General features: G+C 36.6%; 1 protein-coding gene across 7 annotated transcripts in view; it reads right to left on the bottom strand.

The window, feature by feature from the left end:
• Positions 1-24,563, bottom strand: part of ANAPC1 (anaphase promoting complex subunit 1) — a 102,082-nt gene that overhangs the window by 50,432 nt on the left and 27,087 nt on the right. For all 7 annotated transcript variants that reach the window (XM_059405600.1, XM_059405594.1, XM_059405596.1 and 4 more), the window contains 11 exons: positions 23,776-23,963; positions 18,870-18,944; positions 16,324-16,592; positions 14,997-15,088; positions 13,936-14,084; positions 10,229-10,307; positions 9,781-9,817; positions 9,618-9,688; positions 6,705-6,883; positions 3,142-3,356; positions 300-418 (listed from right to left, as the gene is read on the bottom strand). In XM_059405600.1, the coding sequence (XP_059261583.1) occupies positions 300-418; positions 3,142-3,356; positions 6,705-6,883; positions 9,618-9,688; positions 9,781-9,817; positions 10,229-10,307; positions 13,936-14,084; positions 14,997-15,088; positions 16,324-16,592; positions 18,870-18,944; positions 23,776-23,963 (1,473 nt within the window). The remainder of the gene's footprint in view (positions 1-299; positions 419-3,141; positions 3,357-6,704; positions 6,884-9,617; positions 9,689-9,780; positions 9,818-10,228; positions 10,308-13,935; positions 14,085-14,996; positions 15,089-16,323; positions 16,593-18,869; positions 18,945-23,775; positions 23,964-24,563) is intronic.

A 24,563-nucleotide genomic window follows, 5' to 3' on the forward strand; every position in this document is an offset into this window, starting at 1 on the left:
TTATACTTTAAGATTATTTAAAGTCCAGTAATCTCACTATCATCATCTTTCTAAACCTTCCCAAGTGCCTTTTTGTATCATGGAACAGTCTCATTAAAAGTAAAATTTAGTAATGGGCTGCATGTGACTTTCCACAGTGGTTAGTCTGATTTCCTATTTGTGCTCTAACATCCACTAGAGTGGCTGATATCTTAAATCAGTAGAGACATTCCTTTGGTTTTAACTAAAATAATTCAATAACTCCACTAAAAATATACTTAACCATTTTCCTTTCTCACTGAGCCCAGAATTTAACATACCAGTCAAATTCAATTTGGGTATAGGCAGTGGTTCCGTTGGAACAGGATGGTATGAAAATAAGGTAAACATTCCTCGTCCTACTGGAAGGGCCATAGTTCGCTGACACAACTGGAGCAATCTATAATTAAAATCAAAACCAACATGTGAAAAAATCTTTAAGAAAAAAAAAAACCTGGAACATAATCTGTAGTTAAGCATTCCAAAAGAAAAACTGCTATGTAAGAGGAAATCACATCATAGTAAATTCATACAAAGATGCAGATGAATCATCCAAACATGGTTATTCTCATTTTAATATTCTTGTTCTTAGAAACTCTAAGGGAGATACACATTTCTTTTGTTCCATACTTGCTTTGAGTGAAAACCAGTCTTTGAGTGAAAAACTTGGTCTATAAACCAAGCCAACTCTCCCTCAGCAACCAAAAAGAGAAACCCAAAATGCCATTCTGATGCTAACCTGATCAAAGGAAAATAATATGTTTTGTGTTTCCTCATTTTGCTATTTTCAGTCTAGCTGCCTTCAGTATATCTGGGATCCTCCTGCCATCCTTTTTTGCCAACATAGCCTCAGATGCGCCACCTCTGCAGGCGCCTGAAAGGCTCAGTCAGTTAAGCATCTGCTTTCGGCTCAAATCATAATCCTGGGGTCCTGGGATAGAGTCCCACATTAGACTCCCTGCTCAGCAGGGAGTCTGATTCTCCCTCTACTCCTCTCCACTGCTTGTGATCTCCTTCCCTTTTTTTTTCCCTAAAGATTTTATTTATTTATTTGACACAAAGAGAGACCACAAGTTGGCAGAGAGGCAGGCAGAGAGAGAGGGGGAAGCCACAAGCAGAGAGCCCAATGTGGGGCTAGATTCCAGGACCCCAAGACCATGACCTGAGCCGAAGGCAGAGGCTTACCCCCCCCAGCCACCTAGGTGCCCCTCATGAATCTCTTTCTCATGCTCTAACAAATAAATAAAATCTTCAAAAAAAAAAAAGAAGTGTCACTTCTGTGACCTGTAGACAGAAAGGAAGAAGTTCCTATATTAGAAGTCAGTGGATTTCATGGTGTGTTCAGGGAAACAAGAATTAGTTTCACTTACATGATGGCTAAGACTTACAGGATTTTATTTTTCAAATATCTTTTTTTTAATACACATATTTTTAAATTTTATTTATTTGACAGACAGAGATCACAAGTAGGCAGAGAGGCAGGCGGAGAAGTGGGGGAAGAAGGCTCCCTACTGAGCAGAGAGCCCGATGCGGGACTCGATCCCAGGACCCTGAGATCATGACCTGAGCCGAAGGCAGAGGCCTAACCCACTGAGCCACCCAGGCGCCCAAGACTTACAGGATTAACAGCACTATAAATGTTATACTTAGAGTTAAAATGGCTTCAATAGACTATATTTTGAAACTAATACACCATACTTAACTTGTTTCTATGTAGCCCCTTAAAGCAAATTCAAACAGGAATTGTGGAAATAGCGGCATTTATAACCAGGAAACACTCAACAATCAAACTCTTATTAAGGTATTTGTGTTGTTAAGGGACAGAAATACCCAAGCAGAGGCTAACATTTTTCTCTTCAAAGCTATTCATAAGCATGTTCTCTCCCTAACTTGTACATACATACAGCTGCTTTTCTAGTTTTTCTGGTAAGAAAAATCTGTTGGTCCCAAGATTATTTAGGAATAGTGCCCCATGTTAATTTAGAATCTGAAAAACTCAAGGCCATATCCCACAGAACTTTTCAGCAGAAACCACAAAACTGTAATAATGAAAACAAAACACTGTAATCCCTTCTGAGATGTCACTAATTATAAAGGTAAAAAAAAAAAAAAACTAGCTTCATATATCAATGAACTCAGTTAATAATCATGGCTAACTGCACTGAGCTTTACTACATACAGAGCAGTGTTCTAAGCACGATATAGACATAACTCATTTTATACACAGAGCAACCCCATGAGGTATGAATACTACAATTAAGCCTATTCTTAAAGGAGGCAGCAAGAAGTTAAGTAATTCATGCAAAGACACCCATCAGATCCACAGTCTACAATAACTACTATGTTTTCACACAATTTCTCTGTCCCTTAGAGTCTTCAATTATGGGTGACTAACACCTAAGTACAGATGGAGAGGAAACAGTGAGAGGCAGATTAGGACAAACTCAGATCTTCAGCATCCTGCAGCTAGGTAATAGATGATCCTTCTCAGTAAAGCAGGACCACCATAAGCAATGCAAGGAGAACCAGAGAATAATGGTGAAAAGTGACAGGTGACAGAGACATGGCAGGTAATAGGACAGGAGAGAATTTTCAAATACAAGTTGAATTGTCCCAAGGCAATGACTCTGGAATGTTACAGGATGGTTACTACTGAGTATTACTATTATCAAAGGATATAATATATGTTAGAGATTGGCAGTAGAGAAGATTTATAGAGTATTACCTGTCATATCAGGTAAAAAATACTGGTATAAGCTTAAGCTACACTAAACACACGCACGCGCGCGCACACTCACACACACACACACATTTTTTTCCTCCTCAAGATACAGAAGATTGTGTTCAGAGTTTTGCTTTGTTAGTAAATTCTTATGGTAGCTAAGCAAAATGGTCCCAGAGTCACCTTTTCTAAGTAGCACAAAGCTGTATTTTAGGAGAAGGAGGATCACTTATGTCATCAGATACTCTTGGGTTACCAAATGCCAAAATATTTTGAAAAAAATGTATGGTTTACCGAGGATGGATAAAAACTTAAATCACATGGTACTTTTAATTCTTAACTATCTTTTTAGGGATTTCAGTGTTAAACACTGATAACAGATAACAACATGCCTCTTTTACCTGTTTTCTTTTTCCTCAATGAACTCATGGTCACTGAGTTCTGGGTACTGTACTACATTGACACGGACGGGATGCGCACTTTGAAGAAGCCTTCGCACGTCCTGCACTCTTAAATCTTCACTCCATATTAATGACATAACCTCCTGATTCATGTCATTCATGCCATCATCTTCCTCCTCAGTTTCTGTTCCTGAAGGAACATCTGATGAGAGCACCTGAGTAACAGACTTGGTTGTAATAATAATTTAAAAACCAAACACCATGCACTTACTGAACACAAGGATATACACGTGATGTACTTGAGAGTTAAAATGGCTTCAGTGGGCTATATTTTGAAACTAATACACCACACTTAAATTGTTTCTATGTTAAATCACATTCCATGTAGCCCCTTAAAGCAAATTCAAACAGGAATTGTGGAAGTAGGGGCATTTATAACCATCTATCTCTCTATCATACAGAGAAAATATACATTCCAAAGCAAGGCTGGTTTGGGTTCCCATGTATATTGGGGCTCTTATCTAGAAGTCTTTTTTTTTTTTTAAGATTTTATTTATTTATTTGACAGACAGAAATCACAAGTAGACAGAAAGGCAGATAGAGAGAGAGAGGGAAGCAGGCTCCCTACCGAGCAGAGAGCCCGATGCGGGCCTCAATCCCAGGACCCTGAGATCATGACCCGAGCCAAAGGCAGAGGCTTTAAACCACTGAGCCACCCAGGCGCCCTAGAAGTCTTTTGTAAAAGTACAATTATATTGCTCACTTGGGAAAATTCTTTATTGAGCCAAGGGAAAAACATTAAATTTAGGACAATAGTCAAGAAGCTGATTCCATTGAAACATTCTAAATAACTTATAAAGATCTAACTATATCCTAAACTATATCTTAAAATATAGTTATCCTAACTATATCTTAAAAAGGAAACAAATTATTGCAAGTGGAACATGAAACCCACTCACTATTACTAAAGAGCCCATACAAACAAATATTATCTTTGATTAATATAAGCAGAAGAAAACAACCTGGAAGGATATAAGCCAAGGGCTGGAGGAAGTTGAACAATATTTTCTTACTTTAGTACTCTAAAGATTTTTATTTGTATTTATTTATTTTTAAATTTATTTGACAGAGAGAGAGCACAAGCAGACAGAGAGGCAGACAGAGAGGCAGGCAGAGAGAGAGAGAGAGAGAGAGAAAGAGAGAGAAGCAGGCTTCCCGCTGAGCAGAGAGCCCGATGCGGGACTCGATCCCAGGACCCTGAGATCATGACCTGAGCCGAAGGCAGCTGCTTAACCCACTGAGCCACCCAGGTGCCCTTACTTTAGTACTTTAAATGGATCATTATTGATTTTCATCTTTTTTTTTTTAAGTAAGGATATCTTAAAAATTTCTTAATCAGAAAGTGGCAACAGCAAAACAAATAGAAGAAGGTTAATCTCTTAATTATCATTCTGTCCTCAGAAACTTAGCATGTGTTTTCCTATGAGTCTTCCCCATCAAAAAATTCAATCACACTGCAACCTTGATGAGCACAGTATAAAATCTTCTCATTTTCTCTCAAGAATTTTACACTCCTTTAACAAGATTAATTCCCAGTTAAAATGCTAAATTTTTGCATCATTTAACAGAGAAGCAACATTAACCTATAAAAAATTATAGCAGGGGCGCCTGGGTGGCTCAGTGGGTTAGGCCTCTGCCTTTAGCTCGGGTCATGATCCCAGGGTCCTGGGATCAAGCTCCACATCAGGCTCTCTGCTCAGCAGGGAGCCTGCTTCCCCCCTCTCTCTCTCTGCCTGCCTCTCTGCCTGCTTGTGCTCTCTCTGTGTCAAATAAATAAATAAAAATCTTTAAAAAAAAAAAAAGTCAAAAAAAATTATAGCAGATATGACTAATTAATCCCTTGCTTAGTTCATAAATATTCATTATAGGTCCTATGGAATATCTAACTTTAAATAAAACTATTCTACTGGGTGAGTTAACTATAAAGTATAGATCCAAATAGCTGATAAACTGAATTTCAATGAGTCATAAAAGGTAGCCTCAAATAACATAAAATATAACCTCGAATAATGGAACAAACTGAATTTAGATAGAATTACTCAAAACAATATCTAAATAGATCAAAGATTATCAATGCCATTTGGTTTTAATGCTAATGATATTAAACTGCTCTCACTCATAGTAACAAATGAGGTCTAAAGCTAAAACTTCCCTTGGTAAAGGAAAGGATAATCATATTATTAGCAAAAAAAAAAAAAATGGTTTTCTGTTTAAAGTAGGACAAACACTAATTCAACTAAGAGCTATTATATGAGTGCAGATTAAGAGAGAGATGTGCTGGGCCAACCCTGCTGGAGATGGAATCCCATGGAAACTGCTACTCTCATAGGTTGAGTAGGCAACTCTGATGTTAGAAATAAAATTCTGATACAGACTCTGAAGCTCTGAAGAAGCATCAATAGCCTAAGACCTAATGTGGATTATAAATAGTTACACCATTTTGATGAGTAGGTGTTGGTTCAAAAGCTAATATAAGATGAGGCAAGCTTGTGCTGTTCTCTGGGCGATATAAACAAAGTATAAACAAGCTGCCTGGGTGGCTCGGTTGGGAGTCCAACTCTTGATTTCCACTCAGGTCATGATCTCAGGGTTGTAAGATGGAGCTCCATGTCAGCCTTCATGCTGGGTGGAGCCTGCTCAGGATTCTCTCGCTCCCTCCCTGCCCCCATCCACCCTGCTCACTCTTGGGGGAAAAAAAAAAATCCAAAGTTAAAGAATTACCAAGAGTGGGAAAACCATCCTTAAATCCTATGACCATCAGAGTAATGCAGTGCTACCATTTATGTTTTTTTAACTTAAACAGAGTTCTAGAAAAAGTCAAAATTCCATGTTTAAGTTTTTAAAAGAGGCTGATTTTAAAAGAGAGATAATCAAAGAATAATGATGTATTTCATTTTCTACTTGTAGCCTTCTCAGAACCCATTCTTTATAAAAGCAGAGGAAGACTGATGAAGGATAGAAAATCAGGAGGAATAACCTAAGACATCTTCTAAACAACTTCAGTGTCTCTCATCCCAGCTCTCAAAAAAAACTCTTGCCTGCAACTTCAATTTTATGTGATTAAACATATATTTACACCTATTTAAAAGATTAAATTCTAGAAATTCAACACATCAAAGAAGTATAAAAGAGAAAATAGTTAACATATCCAAATTGAAGATACATGTGCTCCCTCTTTTTCTATGTAATAGTCACAAAGTAGTTAATTACCAGTACAGTACAAGTAAAGAAAGAGTCATGGTAGTGGATCTACTGACTCAGTACTTGTCCTGACTCAAAGGAAAGAAAGTTCTAGGCAAGACAAAACCTTCAAAAAATCTCTTATTCTCATGTTCACTTCACAAGTAAAAAAATCTGCCCAATAGTAAATCCCATATGGCATACAATGTAAAAGACAAACCGATATAACCACTTGTAAAAACACTTAAGAAAAAATTGAAGAGTATTTCTACTTTGATTTTGAGACTAAATCTGAACTTTGAACTTTCTATGTTGATACTCACAGATTTCCCTTTGGGTAAATTTCCTTCACAGGCCTGCTTGGAAAGATCCTGACGTCCGATCAGGAGACAGACAGCTTCTGGCCAGTCTGAAGCAGGCTGCTCACGACAGTGGTAAATTGCATCTCTGATGGGAAGAGCAATTCCAAAGGGAAGAGTTTCCAAGTCTCTCAAAGTGAAACCTTGTGATGAAACGAAGGGAGAAAATGTTTCATTTAAACCTGCCACTGTCCCAATTATCCTCGGACTCAAGTTAATCAATATCTATTCTGACAAAAGACAGATCGACTTTTTTCATCTTCCTGCCAGACTAGTGTCTAGACAGCAAGCATTAGTATAAGAACGAAAAGAACTAAAAACAGCACCAGGGTGCCTCAGCCAGTTAAGCGTCTGCCTTCAGCTCAAGTCATGATTCCAGGGTCCTGGGACTGAGCCCTGCATCAGGCTCCCTGCTCAGTGAAGAGTCTGCTTCTCCCTCTCCTTCTGCCCCTCCCTCTGCTTGTGCTCCCTCAACTCACTCTGTCAAATAGATAAAATCTTTAAAAAATAATAATAAAAGAAAGAAAAACCTTAAGAAAGAGAGAAACAACCAGAAACCCAGAAACATTTCCCAGAGAGGAAACACGAATGGGCAATAAACATATGAAAAGTGATCAAGAAAACTCAAATTAAAATTACTACAATTATATTGGGGCGCCTGGGTGGCTCAGTGGTTTAAGCCTCTGCCTTCAGCTCAGGTCATGGTCTCAGGGTCCTGGGATCGAGCCCCGCATCAGGCTCTCTGCTCTGCGGGGAGTCTGCTTCCCCCTCTCTCTACCTGCCTTCTCTGCCTACTTGTGATCTCTGTCAAATAAATAAATAAAATCTTTAAAAAAAAAAGTTACTACAATTATAATTTCACACTTACTGACCAATATTAAGGTAAATCAACAGAAAGTGTTCGCAACTATGTAGAGCAATATAAATTCCCACCCACAGCTGGTGACAGTACAATCACTTTGGAAAACCCATGGCAGGTACAGATAGGTCCACCTCTATGGTCCACTAATAGGAGTAACAGTAACTTGTACACAAGTGCCCCAGGACACAACTATTAAAACATTCAGTAACAACACTATTCACTATGACAAAAAGAGGGAAGGGAGGAAACAGTTACTCCCATCAACAGAATGGATAAATAGTGCTGTAGTCAAACAACGTAGTATGTAGCAGTGAAAATGAATGACCTACTGCTATACAAGTCAACATGGAGGAAGTGAGAGAAAAAAATAATTTATCTCTATATCCATTTATATGACGTTCAAAGACATACAACACGGATGATGAAACTATAAAAAAAATAGAGCTAATACAAAATTCAGGTAAGGCTGTGATTATGGGTAGTAGGAAGGTGGGTGAGAGGAAGATTACATGTGGAGCAGAGTTGCAGGGCCTTCTGGTACACTAGTAATGTTCTATTTCTAATGGTAGGTAAACAGTATACAACAATGTTCACTGTACTATTATTTTCTACATACCCGATACATTCATATTTTAAATTTTTCAGATCCTCTGATAAAATTTATTTTTATTATAATGATTTTCTAAATTTTAATTTCTATTATATATTATTAATATTGAAAGTTAATTATTGAGGCAAAAATGTTTCCTTATAACACTTTTACTAAATATTATACAGTATACAAATATAACAAGCTTATCTAATACTTTCCAGCACAGGTATCCTATCTATAATTTTATATGACAACTATTATAATTTTCCAAGGAAGCATACAAAATAAAAGCAAAAACTAAGTCATTTAAAATATTCTTGAAATAAGAATTTAGACAACCTATAATATTCATTACTTTATAACATACCATTCTAGAACACTGCCATTTTGTTATATCTTCAAATCCATAATTTAAAGTTTTTCTTAGTTCTTCATTTTCAAAAAAAATTTCTAGGGGCAGCTGGGTGGCTCAGTGCGTTAAGCCTCTCCCTTCCGCTCGGGTCATGATCTCAGGGTCCTGTAATCAAGCCCCACATCAGCCTCTTTTTTTTTTTTTTTTAAAGATTTTATTTATTTATTTATTTGACAGACAGAGATCACAAGTAGGCAGAGAGGCAGGCGGGGGGGGGGAGCAGGCTCCCTGCTGAGTTTGATCCCAGGACCCTGGGATCATGACCTGAGCCAAAGGCAGAGGCTTTAACCCACTGAGCCACCCAAGTGCCCCCACATAGGCCTCTCTGTTCAGCAGGGAGCCTACTTCCCCTTCTCATCTGCCTACTTATGATCTCTCTCTCTCTCTCTCTGTCAAATAAATAAATAAAATCTTAAAAAAAAAAAGAAAGTCTAGTTATTTTACTCCATTTAAAGCCTAAGAGCACCGGCTTTGGGAAAAGGGAATAGGGAACTCCTTTCTTCCCTTGCCCTCTCTCCCAACTGTATCCTCATCTTGGAGCCTAAATCACTAACCTATATTCTTCAGAAGCACCCTGAAATGTCTATATAATTACTTTTAGATTTTGCCAGAAATCCTCCCTTCTGATATGTGAGCACTACAATGGCTTCAAGTTTGAACGTGTAATAACCACAGTCCTCCATTCTGAGGCCAGTCTGCATAGTCACAGCTTTGACTGCTCTAAGGTGAGAGGCAAATAAGCAAATAAGAGGCAAATTACCCAGTGAGAGATAAAAAGCTGATATAGCAGGATTATGAGATGGAAGTTGTGACAATGTCAGGGAAAGGAACTGTGGCTTGATGGGCCACAATCTTCCTCTCACTTACACAGAGTGAGATCCCCTGTCCTGCCACCCAGTTCTAGCTCACTGGGAGGAAACAGGGCCTACTAACAAGGACGTGTCTGGGGAAAGCAGGTGGCTCTCACCAGCATCTCAAAGACATGGAGAAAGCCAACAAGGTCTACCTTACCTACATTAGTCATCCAGACAACTAACTGTTCAGCTAGACTAGAAACTGATGTAGAATGCTTGAAATTAAACCTGTAAGGGAATGAAACATGAAGTTATTCAACAGTAAAACAAAATAGTGCTTTCTATTTTTAATATACAAGTACAATCTGAACAAAAGTTACCTGTTTTCTTCTTGTTCTGCTTGTGACTTTTGAGGGGCTAAAAGGCAACAAAATGAAATTTTACTTAGATAGTCATCCTCATAAAGCAAACATATAACATGTAGAAGATATTAGGAAATAAAAATTCACAAACAACTCCTAAAAAATAACAAAATAAGCTGTCCATTGGCAGACTGGAAATACTAACTCTAACCCTAACCCTTTTTACATTCATTAAGAAAACAAAAAACTTATTAAATCTGAAGTACTCCTGGTCTCTGAAAATCAGCTGTGGACTGCAGGCTACAACAGTACAAGAGGTCACCTCAAAAATAAGGCAAGACGTGGCCTCTAAAACACACACTTAGGAAGTTTTTCATTTTTTAATTTCAACTCTGATATCAACATTTATGAAAATTTGTTTTGGAAAAAAATTCATTTTGGGAAGCCTATCACTACACTGACTTACCTATAGTTATTCTGGATAAATACTGTGAGGAATCCTCAGAAACAGAGTTCTCATTACCAAGTATGTAGAGTGCAATACTCTGCAAAAGGAGAAAATTAAAATTATTTGTTAAAGGAATGAGATATAATTATGTATAGGAAAATCCATCCATCTTAGGTATACAGTTCTGCGTACTGACAAACATTATGCAATAATATAACCACTAATACAATCACGATATACAACACTTACATCACACCAAAAACTTCCCTTATAGCCTCTGTAGTCAATCCACTCCTCTTTTACCCGGCACCTGAAACAACTCACCTGTTTTCCTGCCCTGCAGTTTTGCCTATTCTACAATGTTGCATAAATGAAATTTTAGAATAGGTAATCTTCGATGTCCTACTTCTTTAAATTAGCACGCCTCTGTGCTTCATTCACATTACTGCATACAGCAGTGGTTTGTTTCTTTTTATTGCTGAGTAGTATTCCATTATGCAGATTTACCAAACTTTCTCTACTCATAAACCTGGATTGCTTCTGTTAGGTGAACCCTACCCCACACCCTTCTTCACTTTGGCCTTCAAAGTTCTCCTTTGAGTATTAGCTACTTGCTACTACCACCAAGAGTTGTACCTGAAAGTAGCTTTTATTTTTTTTCTAGAAAAAAGTAGCATAATACTATTAAAACTTTACTACAATGCTGGAGAATCTTAAAAATCCTATATAAGCATCACAAATGACATAATCCTGAACCTAACTGACATCATTATTTAACAAAACAAAAAAAAAGGCCATAATCAGAGTATCTATAAGTTGACTAACATAATTTAAGTTGGAGGTTGACCAGCTTGGTATATTCATATTTCTCTGGCTCCTCTTTGTGACTAGAGACTATACCAAGTCTACCCCCAATACAGCAGAGTTGGAAAGGACCAAGGTATTTGGTGGTTTCACTTAAATCTCTCGACAAAAGCATCAAGGGATGTGAAAGTTCTGCGATTAACCTGATCTTAATATTCTGTGAATGTATTTAATGCTACTGAATTAACTGCACTTAAAGTTAAATAATAAATGTTATGTCGATTTTACCACCATTTTTTTAAAAAAGCACAATCACTATTTTACACGTCTGTTTCAGAGCCACAGGGGACTCTAAAGCTTCTCTCAACATGAAGCAAAGCAGAATGCAGAATAAGGAAAAGATGTGGGATACAAAGACATTTACATTCAGGTGGTATCTGTGGAGGAAACAAAAGCATGGGGTTCTCCTATAAGCCTAGGAAGGCCCCACCTCTGGAAAGCTACGCAAAGGACCTGTAGGTTAGCTGCCCTTGGGAGAAGGGACTCACCTTTACCAAAGTCCTTTGGTTCTATTTGAAGGTTTGACCTTGGACATGTATTAACTATTTAAAGTGAACTAATTTTTTTTAAGTAAGTAAAGATGTTTCTTTGGAGAAAAAATTCAAGCAGAATTTTTTTGTAGCTATAAATATGCTGAACATAAAATTTAAATGAAAAGGCGAAGGAACTAAAATAGCTAAAACAATTTTGAAAAAGAAGAGTAACAAAAGGAGTAATTACACTAACCAAACTTTTTTAAAGATTTATTTATTTATTTATTTATTTGACAGACAGAGATCACAAGTAAGCAGAGAGGCAGCCAGAGAGAGAGAAGGAAGCAGGCTCCCTATCGAGCAGAGCCCAATGTGTGGCTCGATCCCAGGACCCTGGAATCATGACCCGAGCTGAAAGCAGAGGCTTTAACCCACTGAGCCACCCAGGTGCCCCTACACTAACCAATTTTTAAGACTCACTATACAGCTACAGGAATCAAAAAAAAAAAAAAGGAATCAACACCGTGTGGATAGCAATACTATCAGTGAACTACAATAGAAAGCCTAGAAAGAGATCCACAATATTGTGGCAAATTCATTTTTGACAAAAGTGCAAAAACAATAGAGAAAGGAGAGTCTTCTCAATAAATGGTATCAAAAGAATTGGAGGGCACCTGGGTGGCTCAGTTGGCTAAGCAACTGCCTTCAGTTCAGGTCATGATTCTGGAGTCCCAGGATGGAGTCCTGCATCGGACTCCCAGCTCCACAGGGAGTCTGCTTCTCCTTTTGACTTTCTACCCTCTCATGCTCTCTCTTACTTGCACTCACTCCCTCTCAAATAAATAAATAAATAAATAAATAAATCTTTAGAGGGGAAAAATAAATAAATAAATAAATAAATAAATAAATAGATGATTGGATGTCCAACTATCCCCACTGCTGTTCAACATAGTACTAGAAGTCCTAGCCTCAGCAATCAGAAAACTAAAATAAATAAAAAGCATCTGAATTGGCAAAGAAGTCAAACTCCCACTTTTTGCAGATGATATAATACTTTATGTTGAAAAGCCAAAAGACTTCAACCCAAAACTGCTAAACTCATACAGGAATTTAACAATGTCCCAGGATATAAAATCAATGTACAGAAATCAGGTGCATTTCTATAGACCAACACCAACTTCTATACAGAAGAAAGAGAAATTAAAGAATTGATGCCATTTACAATTGCACCTGAAACCATAAGATACATAGGAATAAACCTAACCAAAGAGACACAGGATCTGTACTCAGGAAACTATAGAAAACTCATGAAAGAAATGAAGGCAGACACAAAGAAATGGAAAAAACGTTCCATGCTCATGGTCTGGAAGAACAAATATTGTTAAAATGTCTATGCTACCTAAAGCAATCTACACATTTAATGCAACCCCTATCAAAATACCATCAACTTTTTTTAATGAAATGGAACAAATAAACCTAAAATTTGTGTGGAATCAGAAAAGACCCTGAATAGCCAGAGGAATGTTGAAAAAGAAAACCAAAGCTGGTGGCATCACAATTCCAGACTTCTTGCTTACTACAAAGCTGTAATCATCAAGACAGTATGGTCCTAGCACAAAAACAGACACACAGATCATGGAACAGAATAGAGAACTCAGAAATATACACTCAACTCTATGGTCAACTAATTTTCAACAATGCAGCAAAGACTATCCAATGGAAAACGAAAAATACTTACTTTTTTAACCATCAATCCTATCTTTGGATATCTACCCTTAAGAAATGAAAACTTACATTCACACAAAAACCTAGGCATGAATGTTTATAGGAGCTGTAGTCATAACTGCCAAAAACTGGGACCAACCGAAATATCTTCAACAGGTGAATGGGTAACCACTGTGAAATATCCCACAAAGGACTAGCACTCAGCAATTAAATGCAACAAACTGCTGACCAGACAACAACTTGGATGAATCGCGAAAGCTTTTGCGAAGTTTTGGGGGTGACAAAACTGTTTTATGGCCTAATTATGGTGGTACTACATGAAACTATACATTTGCTGAAATTTAAAGAATGTACACAAAATGAAAAAAGTTCATTTTTTGTATAGTTTTTAAAATTAAGTTTAAAAGAAAAAAATAGGGGCGCCGGGGTGGCTCAGTGGGTTAAAGCCTCTGCCTTCGGCTCAGGTGATGATCTCAGAGTCCTGGGATCGAGCCCTGCATCAGGCTTTCTGCTTAGCAGGGAGTCTGCTTCCTCCTCTCTCTCTCTGCCTACTTGTGATCTCTCTCTCTCTCTGTCAAATAAATAAACAAAATCTTTAAAAAATAAATTAAATAAATAAATAAAAAGAAAAAGAAAAAAATAAACAAGGTAGGCAATACATACCAAGACTACAAGTCTGCTTCTTTCACAGATTCCAGGAAGGTAAGGATAGGGAGGCATTCCTTCACCCTTCAGACAAGAACTCACCCACTGATAAATACTTGGTGGCTCAGAAGTAAAAAATGATGGATGATGCATAAATCCTGTTTGACCTTTAGAATTAGAGCAAACATTTATAAAGAATGTAAGAATAAGAATACATTAAGATAATACCATTTTATTCCTTTTTTTTTTTAAAGTAGGTTCCATGACTAGTGCAGAGCCCAACATGGGGCTTCAACTCTTGAGTGTGAGATGAGGACGTGAGCTGAGATCAAGAATCGGATACTCAACCAACTGAGCCACCTAGGCACCCCACAATACCATTTTATTCTAAAGGGAAAATGGGCAGTATGTGCCATTTGGAAACAGAATAACATTTTTCTCCAAAATACTTCATGTTTTCTGCCACAGAAAATATTTGACTATATTATAATATGTAAATCAAATGACTACTATCCCATTCTGGATGGAAATTTAACAAATTTTTGTACTCAAAGCATAAAGAATTTAACTAAAATTTTGTACCCTAATCCTAACGGTGAGAAAACAAGAGAAACCTAGGATTCCACTCTTAACAATTGGGTTCCAATCGTGAGTACCTATAGTTCAAGGTCTAGGGCAGTAGAGTGGTGATGGAAATGTTCTATAACCTGTACTATCCAATATGGCAGCCACTACCCTATATGGTTTCTGAAAGTTTGAAATGTGGCTTATGCAACTAAGGAACTGAATTTTCATTACGAAATAACAGATGGTTGTTGGCTACTGATTAGACAAGTCTAAGGCAAAAGCATCCTTAGCACATGAGGATGGGTAGAATTTTTCCCACACACTGAAGAAGTTAATGCTATCTCTTACTAGGTAAGTCAGAGATCAAACACTATAAACTGAAATCTACCTGATGGAAAGATATCACCTCTGACTTAGAGACTAATGGTAGGAAATATAGTGCTATTCACCGATAAAAATACGAGCAAACATCACTCACCATTTAGAAAATCTTTAATGATATAAACACTTACCTTGATCAATTGTGCATACTTGTCCAGTAGTTCTGACAAGTGTTGGGTAATCTCTATAGTAATGATCTACATAAGGTTCCAATTTTAAATCCCTAAAACAATAAAAGCATATGAAAAAGAAATCCCAAGAAAGGTAGTAGAGTATTTTCCCCCAAAGAAAGGATTCATCGGTTCAACTTCTCAATTTAAAAAACTTATGACAAAGAAGATAACCAAATCTACAATCCTTTTATTCCATTTCTGGACCTTGAAGTGCCCAGTATAACAAATGCAACTCAAACTTTTTGCTACGTAACTTTTATGGGGGTAAAACTAGTTTCTCCTCTATTATTTGTTAGTTTTGTTGTCTTCAGCAAGTTATCTCTATGAACATCAGTATTTTCTTCCAGGAAGTAGGCAAATTCTCCTTCACTCACTCAGAAGTTTTGAAGATTAAATAATAAATGTATGTAAAAAATAGCTTTAAAATGTAAAACATTATAAAAATGTTACTTATTTCAGAAAGCCATGGTTAGAGTTTGGAAGTCATTTCATTACAAAAGAATTTTCATGATAGTAATGATTCATCATAAGAGAAACTGACGATCAATTAAAACTGCTACATTTCAGAAAAGAATTTCAAAGTTTCAAGGAAGATCGTAGAAATTAGAAAATGTGCTATCATCTTAACTCAGAGGTTGACATTTCAATTCAAATTCAATTTTCTTTATTACCGAGGGTCACAAAGGCTGAAACAGCACCTAAATGTGACCTTCAGAATTCAGTGCCAAACACAATCTTATTATGGATACACTGCAAGAGCCTCAAAGACAGGGACAACCACAGACTGAGATAACAAAAACACAGCTAAAGAACTCTCAACTAGCAAATAATATTCATGTTCTTAGGAACAACCTTAGACAAGTTTCACCATCATTAAAATAGGGGTCATAATATCTATAATTCATCTATGTAAACTACAATTATGTTAACCATACCTCCTATTTGAATTTCGGTATTACTACAAAACAGCAGGTGTTACAGAACGCCCCAGTGTGCCAAGTCATCTCGTCAAAATGAAGAGCTGAACAGGTCACCTCCATTATTTAACACAGTTTTGGGACTTCCCACTAATCTTAGGACAAAGACTAAGAACCCCATTAACAGCCCACAAGGCTTTACATAGGCAGTACCTTAAAACACTTCTGTGGTTTATAGAAAATGCTCTGGATTTTCTGAAAAGGTAGATTTCAGAAATTTATTTATAAGGTTCCTATATGATATTCATGGCTGAGATCAAGTCATCTCAGGACCTCTTGGCAGCTTCTAATCTACAAGTAACACTTACCTTGCCAACTGAACAAGAAGGCCAACAAGTGAACGAATTCCTTCTCCCATTAGAGTATTCAACTTAAGCTCCTCATAGACAAGATGAAGAACAAAAAAAATTGCAGGTATATGAGTAAACAGAAGTGTAGAAGAGTCCAGAATGAGATTCTGTGAAAAATCTTCATCCTTCATCTGTGAAACTTCCAAAGGACTTAAACATAAAGATCTATTCAAAAGATGAGACTCAACATTCTGGTGGTAGTCTGAATTTAGTAAATACTCCCAGTCCTGAGAAAATAAAGAAGATATGGATTTTTTAAATAATGCCTCCTTATAATGTCATCATTAAAACAATACAAGTTCTATTTTTACATTAAGTTGAAAAAAATTAAAACCTACATCAAAATAGCTAAGCAATTTCCAGATGCCAGCAATAGACATTAAGACAAATCACTTCAAAAGCCATCTGAAAAGTTTAAGTTGTGCCGTATTAGGAAAGAGACTGAGAGAAGAATTCCACTATTTATAGAGATTGAGGAAGAAATTAAGATTATCTTAGGTGATTTCCTATGAGGCCAAAAGTAAAGAATAAAAGGTGGGAAGTGTATATAGGCAAGTTTAGTGACCACTACACTGATCTGTTTCGATAAAGAGTGAAGTCTACTTGTATTCAGTTTGTATATTTATTTATAAGATGCTCTGGCTAGGAATTACAACCTAATAATCAACTGAATTTTACATTCACACTGATTGTACTCCATTTTCCAAGTACTGAGTCTGTTTTGGTTTCTACTTTGATTTATTGTATTGTGTTGAGAATATGGTTTATCCTATTTTCAGGTCTTGGAATTTACTGATGCTTTTGTAAGGTTTAATACAGTGTGTTATTCTAACTTAAACACTCTTAGACCAGATACAGAAAGAATAAGCCATAAAAGTAAAAAATTGTTAAGAGTAACTAAAATTTTTAAAAATCTGTTCAGGGGTGCCTTAGTGGCTCAGTCATTAAACGTCTGCTTTTGGCTCAGGTCATGATCCCTGGGTCCTGCGATCAAGCCCCACACCATGCTCCCTGCTCAACATAAAGCCTCATTCTCCCTCTTCCCGCTCCCCCTGCTTGTGTTCCCTCTCTCACTGTCTCTCTCTCTCTCTCTGTCAAATAATTAATTAAATAAAATAAAAAATCACATTAAAAAACACTATTAAGCCATATACTAAGACATACAAAACAAAGAACTCTCATTCAGAATATATAAAGAACTTCTACAGCTCAATAAATATTTCTAAAAATCCAGTTAAAAAAATTGTTAAAAGGTTTGAGCACAAACTTGACAAAAAGATATGTAAGTGGCTAATAAGCACATAAAGAAGTGTTTAACAGCATTAGTACTGAGAAAAAGGCATATTAAGCCCTCAGAGAAATTACTTTATACATATTCAAATGGTTAAAATGAAAAAGATTGACAACAGCAAATGTTGACCAAGATGAAGAACAAGAGGAACTCTCATATATCACTCATTAGAGTGTAATTTAGTATAATGAGTTTGGGACCCATCAATTTCACTGCTAGGTATCTATCCAGAAGAAATGAAAATATACGTCCACAGATAGTTGTCCCTGAATACTGATGGTGGCCTTATTCATAATGGGCAAATAATGGAAATAGCCTCGGTATCCATCAGCAGAATGTATAAACAAACTATGGTATATTCATACTACTTAACGATAAAAGGCACAAAGTGCTGATATCTGCAACGCCTGGGATGAATCTCAAAAATATGCTGAATCAAAGAAACCTTATACCAAAGATTATGTACCACATTTAATTTCTATCAAGTTCTAGAACAGGCAAGATTAACTTATAGTGACACAATTCAAATCAGTGGTTACTTCAAAAATAGAGAAAGGGAATGATTAAAAATGGCACTTGAAGGGGTGCCTGGGTGGCTCAGTGGGTTAAGCCTCTGCCTTCAGCTCAGGTCATGATCTCAGGGCTGGGATCAAGCCCATCATCTGGCTCTCTGCTCAGCCGGAAGCCTGCTTCCCCCTCTCCCTCTGCCTGCCTCTCTTCTACTTGTGATCTCTCTGTCAAATAAATAAATAAAATCTTTTAAAAAAATGGCACATGGAAACTTTACAGAATAATAGAAATGTTTTGTGTTTGAGAGGGGTATAGGTTACTTGAGTATTCATTTGTCAAAGCTGATCAAACTTTAAACTTCAGATCTGAGCATTTCATTTACGTAAACTATACCTCAATTTTAAAAAAAAAATTTTTAATCACTTAAGAATATAACCATGGAATCTAATATGATTGAGAACCTAACTCAGAATTAGCAGGAAAACATCAACAAATCCAAATTCAAATCATGCAGTATTACCTATGTTCAGTAATTTTAAATGATCATTAAAGATAAAAGTGTATGAATAACCACAGAAAACATAACATATCCAACCTTCAAAATAACTGTTATACAGTATTAAAGCAAAAGGTATTAAAAGATACACAAATCAACAAAAGTACCCAAAAATGAACTTGTAGTAGCAAGAAAAATAATGCTTACATCATCAGATCCTGTCTCAGAAGGCCTTGCTTTTTTGGGTGCAATGACAGGGGAAAGTGATCCTTCAAAGTCAAACTGAAAAAGACAACCCCAAAAAAGATAAAATCATATACATTTATCACTGCTAGCTGTTCAACTTAAAGAATTCAAATATCAGTTCCATGAATTATGGAAACTAAAGAAAGTCACCAAAACTCATTTTTTCATCCAGAAAAACATGGTATGAATACTTTTCCTCTCAGGTCGCTGTGAAAAAGAAACGAAATCATATATGCAAGGCATCTACTACAGTGCCTTGGCTCACAGGCACTGCAACTGTGGTTTCTTTCCAACCCAACTTCTGTGATGACACAGATCAACACTGCTTTAGTAGAACAAGGACCTTGAGCCATATCCCAAATTCGCTAAGTACACCCAATGTTAGCCAAATGTCAGAAACAAGCAGACATTTATTTAGAGTCTGTCTATAGTGGACAGGCTAACAATTCTAGGGAAGAGGCAGGTAGCTACTCTTTAAAGAGTTCTCCTCCTCTGGGACCCACAGCCACACTACATATCCCTGCCTCCCTGAGTTAGGTATGACCCTGTGACAGCATAACCATGAATGAAAGTGGATGTTAAGGGGCGCCTGGGTGGCTCAGTGGGATAAGCCTCTGCCTTCGGCTCAGGTCATGATCCCAGGGTCCTGGGATCAAGTTCTGCATCAGGCTCCTTGCTCAGCAGGGAGCCTGCTTCTCCCTCTCCCTTCTTGTGCTTTCTTTCTTTCTCTCTCTCTGCCTGGGTCCCTAATAACTGTGCAGCCTCTTTACCTGCTAAGTGGTGTTATATGAGCAAGACTTAATGTTTTTATTGTGTGAGTCATTATATCTTTTGAGAGCTTTCTATCATATGTAGCCTATCCTAACTAATACAGTTATATAAAAGCACTTTTCTCAACATTTACTCTTATTTGGTTCCCCCCGCATCACCTTTGCCACTTCTGCTACTTCACATGGGCACTGAACTACCAATGAATCAACCATAAGCCCATATATGACAATGGCTATTTTCCAATGCCTTATTAAAAAAATTTACATTTTATCAATCAATATCACTGACATGAAAGTTGATTTCTATAAAAAAAAACTAAAGATAGCAATAAGGTAATTTTTAAAGCTGAATATTTAAATATAAATATTTTAATTTTTATAAATTATTTTTAATATGTAATAAATATAAGATATTTAAATACTAAATATAAAATGGAATAAAGTATTTTTTGAACTGAGTAATTCTTAAAACTGATCAATAGAAAAGGTTTTCTTAAGAACTATTCAAAGGAAACACATCCAACTCACAGACAAAACTATCAAAAAACAAAATGACGAGAGTAAAAATCAAAGGATGCATTTCTGTTAGCTATCTTAAAGCTTCAACAAAAATTTAGTGCATACATGCACACCTACATACACACATTCTCTCTCACACAGTCTAAAGAATGTTCATTCCTGCTATGGTTACCACATTTCAAGACCTAGGGTTATGAAAACAACAGAAATTATCTGATACGGATACCTCTTTGTAGCATATATGGATCTATTTTATTTTCATTATTTTAATATTCTGCAGGCTACCTACCTGTTATACACTTCTGCAGTAAATCCCTGACCTTTATCATAACCTGATGTAAAATACTTATCTGCCTTCTCCTCACACCGTCAACTCCATGAGAGGAACTACCTTGCCTAACTACCTACTAACTACCTTGCATATCTGAAAAGCCTGGCATCACGCCTGGCCTTCAGCAGAGGTTCAACTTCTAACTAATGAAAATATGGGCATCCTGAAGGACACAAAACATTAACCCCAGATGCAACTGTTCACAGAATGGAAGAACCAGAAGGAAACATAATCTGGCCCAGTACTCTCATCTAACACATCAGTAAATTAAGGAAGACCCAAAGAAATGCCAAAAATCATTTAACTAGTCATTGGCAAAAATTCTGTACTGCCTACTCTCCCCGCCATTGTTTAAATGAAAACAAAAAAGAATAAATCTGAACAAAGCAAAATGGAAATCATTTGCCACTGAGGGCCATTTCATCCTGAGCTTTGATGTAAAGACAAAAGAATAGCAAGGGTTTAATTATGCAGTCCTGTAAATAAATGTGAAGCAACTCAGCCTCAGAACTGATTTCCTTATTCCTTCTTTTAGGACTGTTATCCAATAAATAAGTCAGAGAGCCCCATCCCTCCTTACAAAAGAAAAAATGGTGGGTGCTCCATCATAACAGGGAAACCTGAGGGGAGGCCCTGGCTCTCTGCCAGAGAATGGGGCAGAAGAACCTGTATTCATCAACGAGTTCCACAGCACAGTCACACACAACAACCACAAAAAGCTGAAGCACTACTGAAATCCTCAGTTCCTAGTAAGGCTCAATTTCTTCATATTTAATGAAGAATGAGAAAATGTAGAATAAAGTAGTTTTCATGCAACTGTTTAAAATAAGAAAATTGTTCCTATTTTCCCAGGAAGGTTTTTCTCAAGGAAATTTCAGAGGAAAATTCTTCCATATGATAATATAAACACAAATTCTTAAAAACAGTATCTCATTCAGATGTAAAAGGGCATTCATTTAACAAATTCACGGAGTATCCATCTATGCCAAGCACTACTACAGGTCCTAGAGACAGTGAACAAAACTAAAGAAAAATCCCTGCTTACATAAAATTCACATTCTAGAAGGAAGAGAGACACACAACATAAATAAGTAAAATATGTAGCATATTTAATTAGTGCTAAGGGAAAAATAAAACAGGTAAAGGGGATAAAAAAAAGTATGTGGAATAGTAACAATACCACATGGAATGGACAGAGCAGGCTGGACTGAGATGCCACCTGAAGAAGACCTAGGCTTGTCTTGTCTGGAAGAAGGCTTTTTCTCCGGAGTTAATAGCAAGTGCAAAGATCCTGAAAGAGGAACACGCTTGGTGTGTTCTAAGAAGAGAAATGGATGCCAGTGTGGCGGGGACAATGTGAGCAAGGCAGGGATGAGGAGACAAGATGAGAGAAGTAAGAGAGGGATGGGTCACATGGCACCTCGCAGACTTCTGGCTTTTACTCTGAGTAGGAAAGAAAGGTACTAGAGGATTCTGAACAGAGTAACATGACCTGACTTTGTCAGACAGGATTACTTTGACTGTTGGGCAGAGAAGAAAATGAAACAGGTCAGGACATGAAATGTGAGTCAAAAACCGGCAACCATAATGACCAATGAGAGGGGCTCCTGCCTGGCTCAGTTGATGGAGCATATAAGTCTTGATCTCAGGGTCCTATGCTGGGCATGGAGCCTATATAAATAAATGACCAATGAGAATCTGAAAAGATTTCCCGTTTACTTAGACAGGAATGAGAGAAAATATCTCACTAAGTTGGCAAAGGTTCACCACACCACACCATTTCACTATACTGTAATGGGCACTTCTAAATAAAGCTAGTGAGAATGTCCACTGGACAACCCTTTTTGAAAATTATTTGACCTAGTAATAGCTCTTCTAAGGTTAAATTCTTAGGAAAGGACTAGAGCTATAAGATATGTGTTTGCAAACTATTCCTAATGAGGAAAAACAAAAAACTGATTTAACAATGCTAATAATAACTATTATTAGCTGTTGGTTAATTTTGATAAAACCACTTGGTAGCCTATTATGAAGATGATAAAATGGGGGTGTTTCCTAAGAATTTTTAATGATATTGGAATTTCTCATTTGTTGTGTTTATCTAAAAGGCAATACAAAGATGTTCAGAGTGGTTATCTGAGTAGAATTATTTTCTTAATTCTTCAATTCTCCAGATTTTCCTCTGTAAGAATGTACAGTCATAATGAAGAAAAAAATGATTTTTTAAATGAATTTACTAGTATGAGACTAAAATGTACAGCTGAGTTACCAGACAGAGGTAAGTATGTTCTAGAGTGATTTTCTTCAGAGTAACCCAGGCAAGGTTTTCCTGGGATTTATCTCTAGACCCAAAAGGAATCATCAATACTGAAGACACTACTCTGCTGGTTTTCTAAATAACCTTGTTAAAGGCCTATAAGAAAGCTTCTGGGATAGAATGAGGGATACAGCTTTATATCATTAACAGAGTAGATACTTAGACTAAAGTCCTTTAAATCACCCTCAAATCAAACCTTCCTCCCCAAAAACTAAGCAATTTGTGATGTGAAAACAGTATGAACTACAGAGAACACTAAAGCCATCATTCAGAAGACACTGTCTAGGCCCTGTTTTGAGCAAATCACCAGTCTGTGTTCTCTCTGATTCAGTTTCTTCATTAATAAAAACAAGATGATTACTACTAATCCTAGCATAACTTCCAGGCATTTTACAAAGATGAAATGAGAAATTACAGTCAAACATGTTCTCCCATGTTACAAAACTCAATAATTATAATTACTAGTAAAATATAATCTTTAAATATTAAATGACTGTGATTTACCATACAGGTAGACACAATAAGCCTTAGTATTATTCTACTTTGTTGATTAAATACTCAAAATACACAACCTCAAATAGCAATGTTTAACTATCATTAAACAATGTTCTCAATGAGTTAACATCCCTGTTAACCAAAACTTTTTAATTTTTAATTATTTCTGACACCATTTACTTTATAAATATTTTACATCATGGGATCAGCCAATATTACATAATTTTTACCTTCCTTAGTGACTTCCTTAGTGCTGTAGAAATATCAGTCACAGTGCTACACTATCATGCTACTGTGCTGAAGAGGCCTGGGTCTATTCTACCTATTAGTAAATTGATCTGTTACATACTGTAAATACTATATTACCAATTATGCAAACATTACATTGGTAACAACAGCATAACTCAGAAAAAAAACACAATTATATGTACTTACATTTCGGGTCCATGCTAAGCGATCTGTGTTATAACCCATCATGTTCATGAGACAAGTCACAAATAAATTCCACTCGGAATGATAACTGGGTCCTCCTGGAGCACTGTGGACACTGTACCACTTGACAAGCATCTGAACAGCTATTTCCTTTGGCAGAATAAACTTAATTGCTTGCAAACATGTTTGCACTATTAAAAGCAAAGATTACTTTTAGTATGCTTCCCATATGCATTTCTTTTCCTCTTTCAATAAGAAAGTTTTTTTGGTTTTTTTTTTAACTACTTTAGTGTAAATGCCAATTACTCTGAAAAGAGAACTGTACAGACCCAGTGGGACAAAAACATTCCCAGCTGACCACTTGAAACTTAAACCAACTACTGAATCCAACAGGAACTGCAAGAGGTTTCAGAGCAGCTTTCCTCTCGCTCACTGATTGTGGATCAGAAATAAGACATCCAACAGTCCAGATTAGCCTGAGACAGAACTGATTTATACCTACTGCCCTAGCAATTACTAACAGCTCCCGTTTTCCTCTAAGAAATACTCTAGTTTGGAAAATAAAGGACATTCTATCAAAAACATGTAATTTCTACATGAATAAGTTCATATAAAATACTGCTGAAATACTTCAGTAAATATTCAATAGTCAAAATACGCAACTTCAAATAGCAATGCTTAACTATCATTAAACAATGTTCTCAATGAGTTAACATCCCTGTTAACCAAAACTTTTTAATTTTTAATTATTTCTGACACCATTTACTTTATAAATATTTTACATCATGGGA

Source organism: Mustela nigripes, chromosome 7 (genome assembly GCF_022355385.1).
Source record: "Mustela nigripes isolate SB6536 chromosome 7, MUSNIG.SB6536, whole genome shotgun sequence".
NCBI lineage: Eukaryota > Metazoa > Chordata > Mammalia > Carnivora > Mustelidae > Mustela > Mustela nigripes.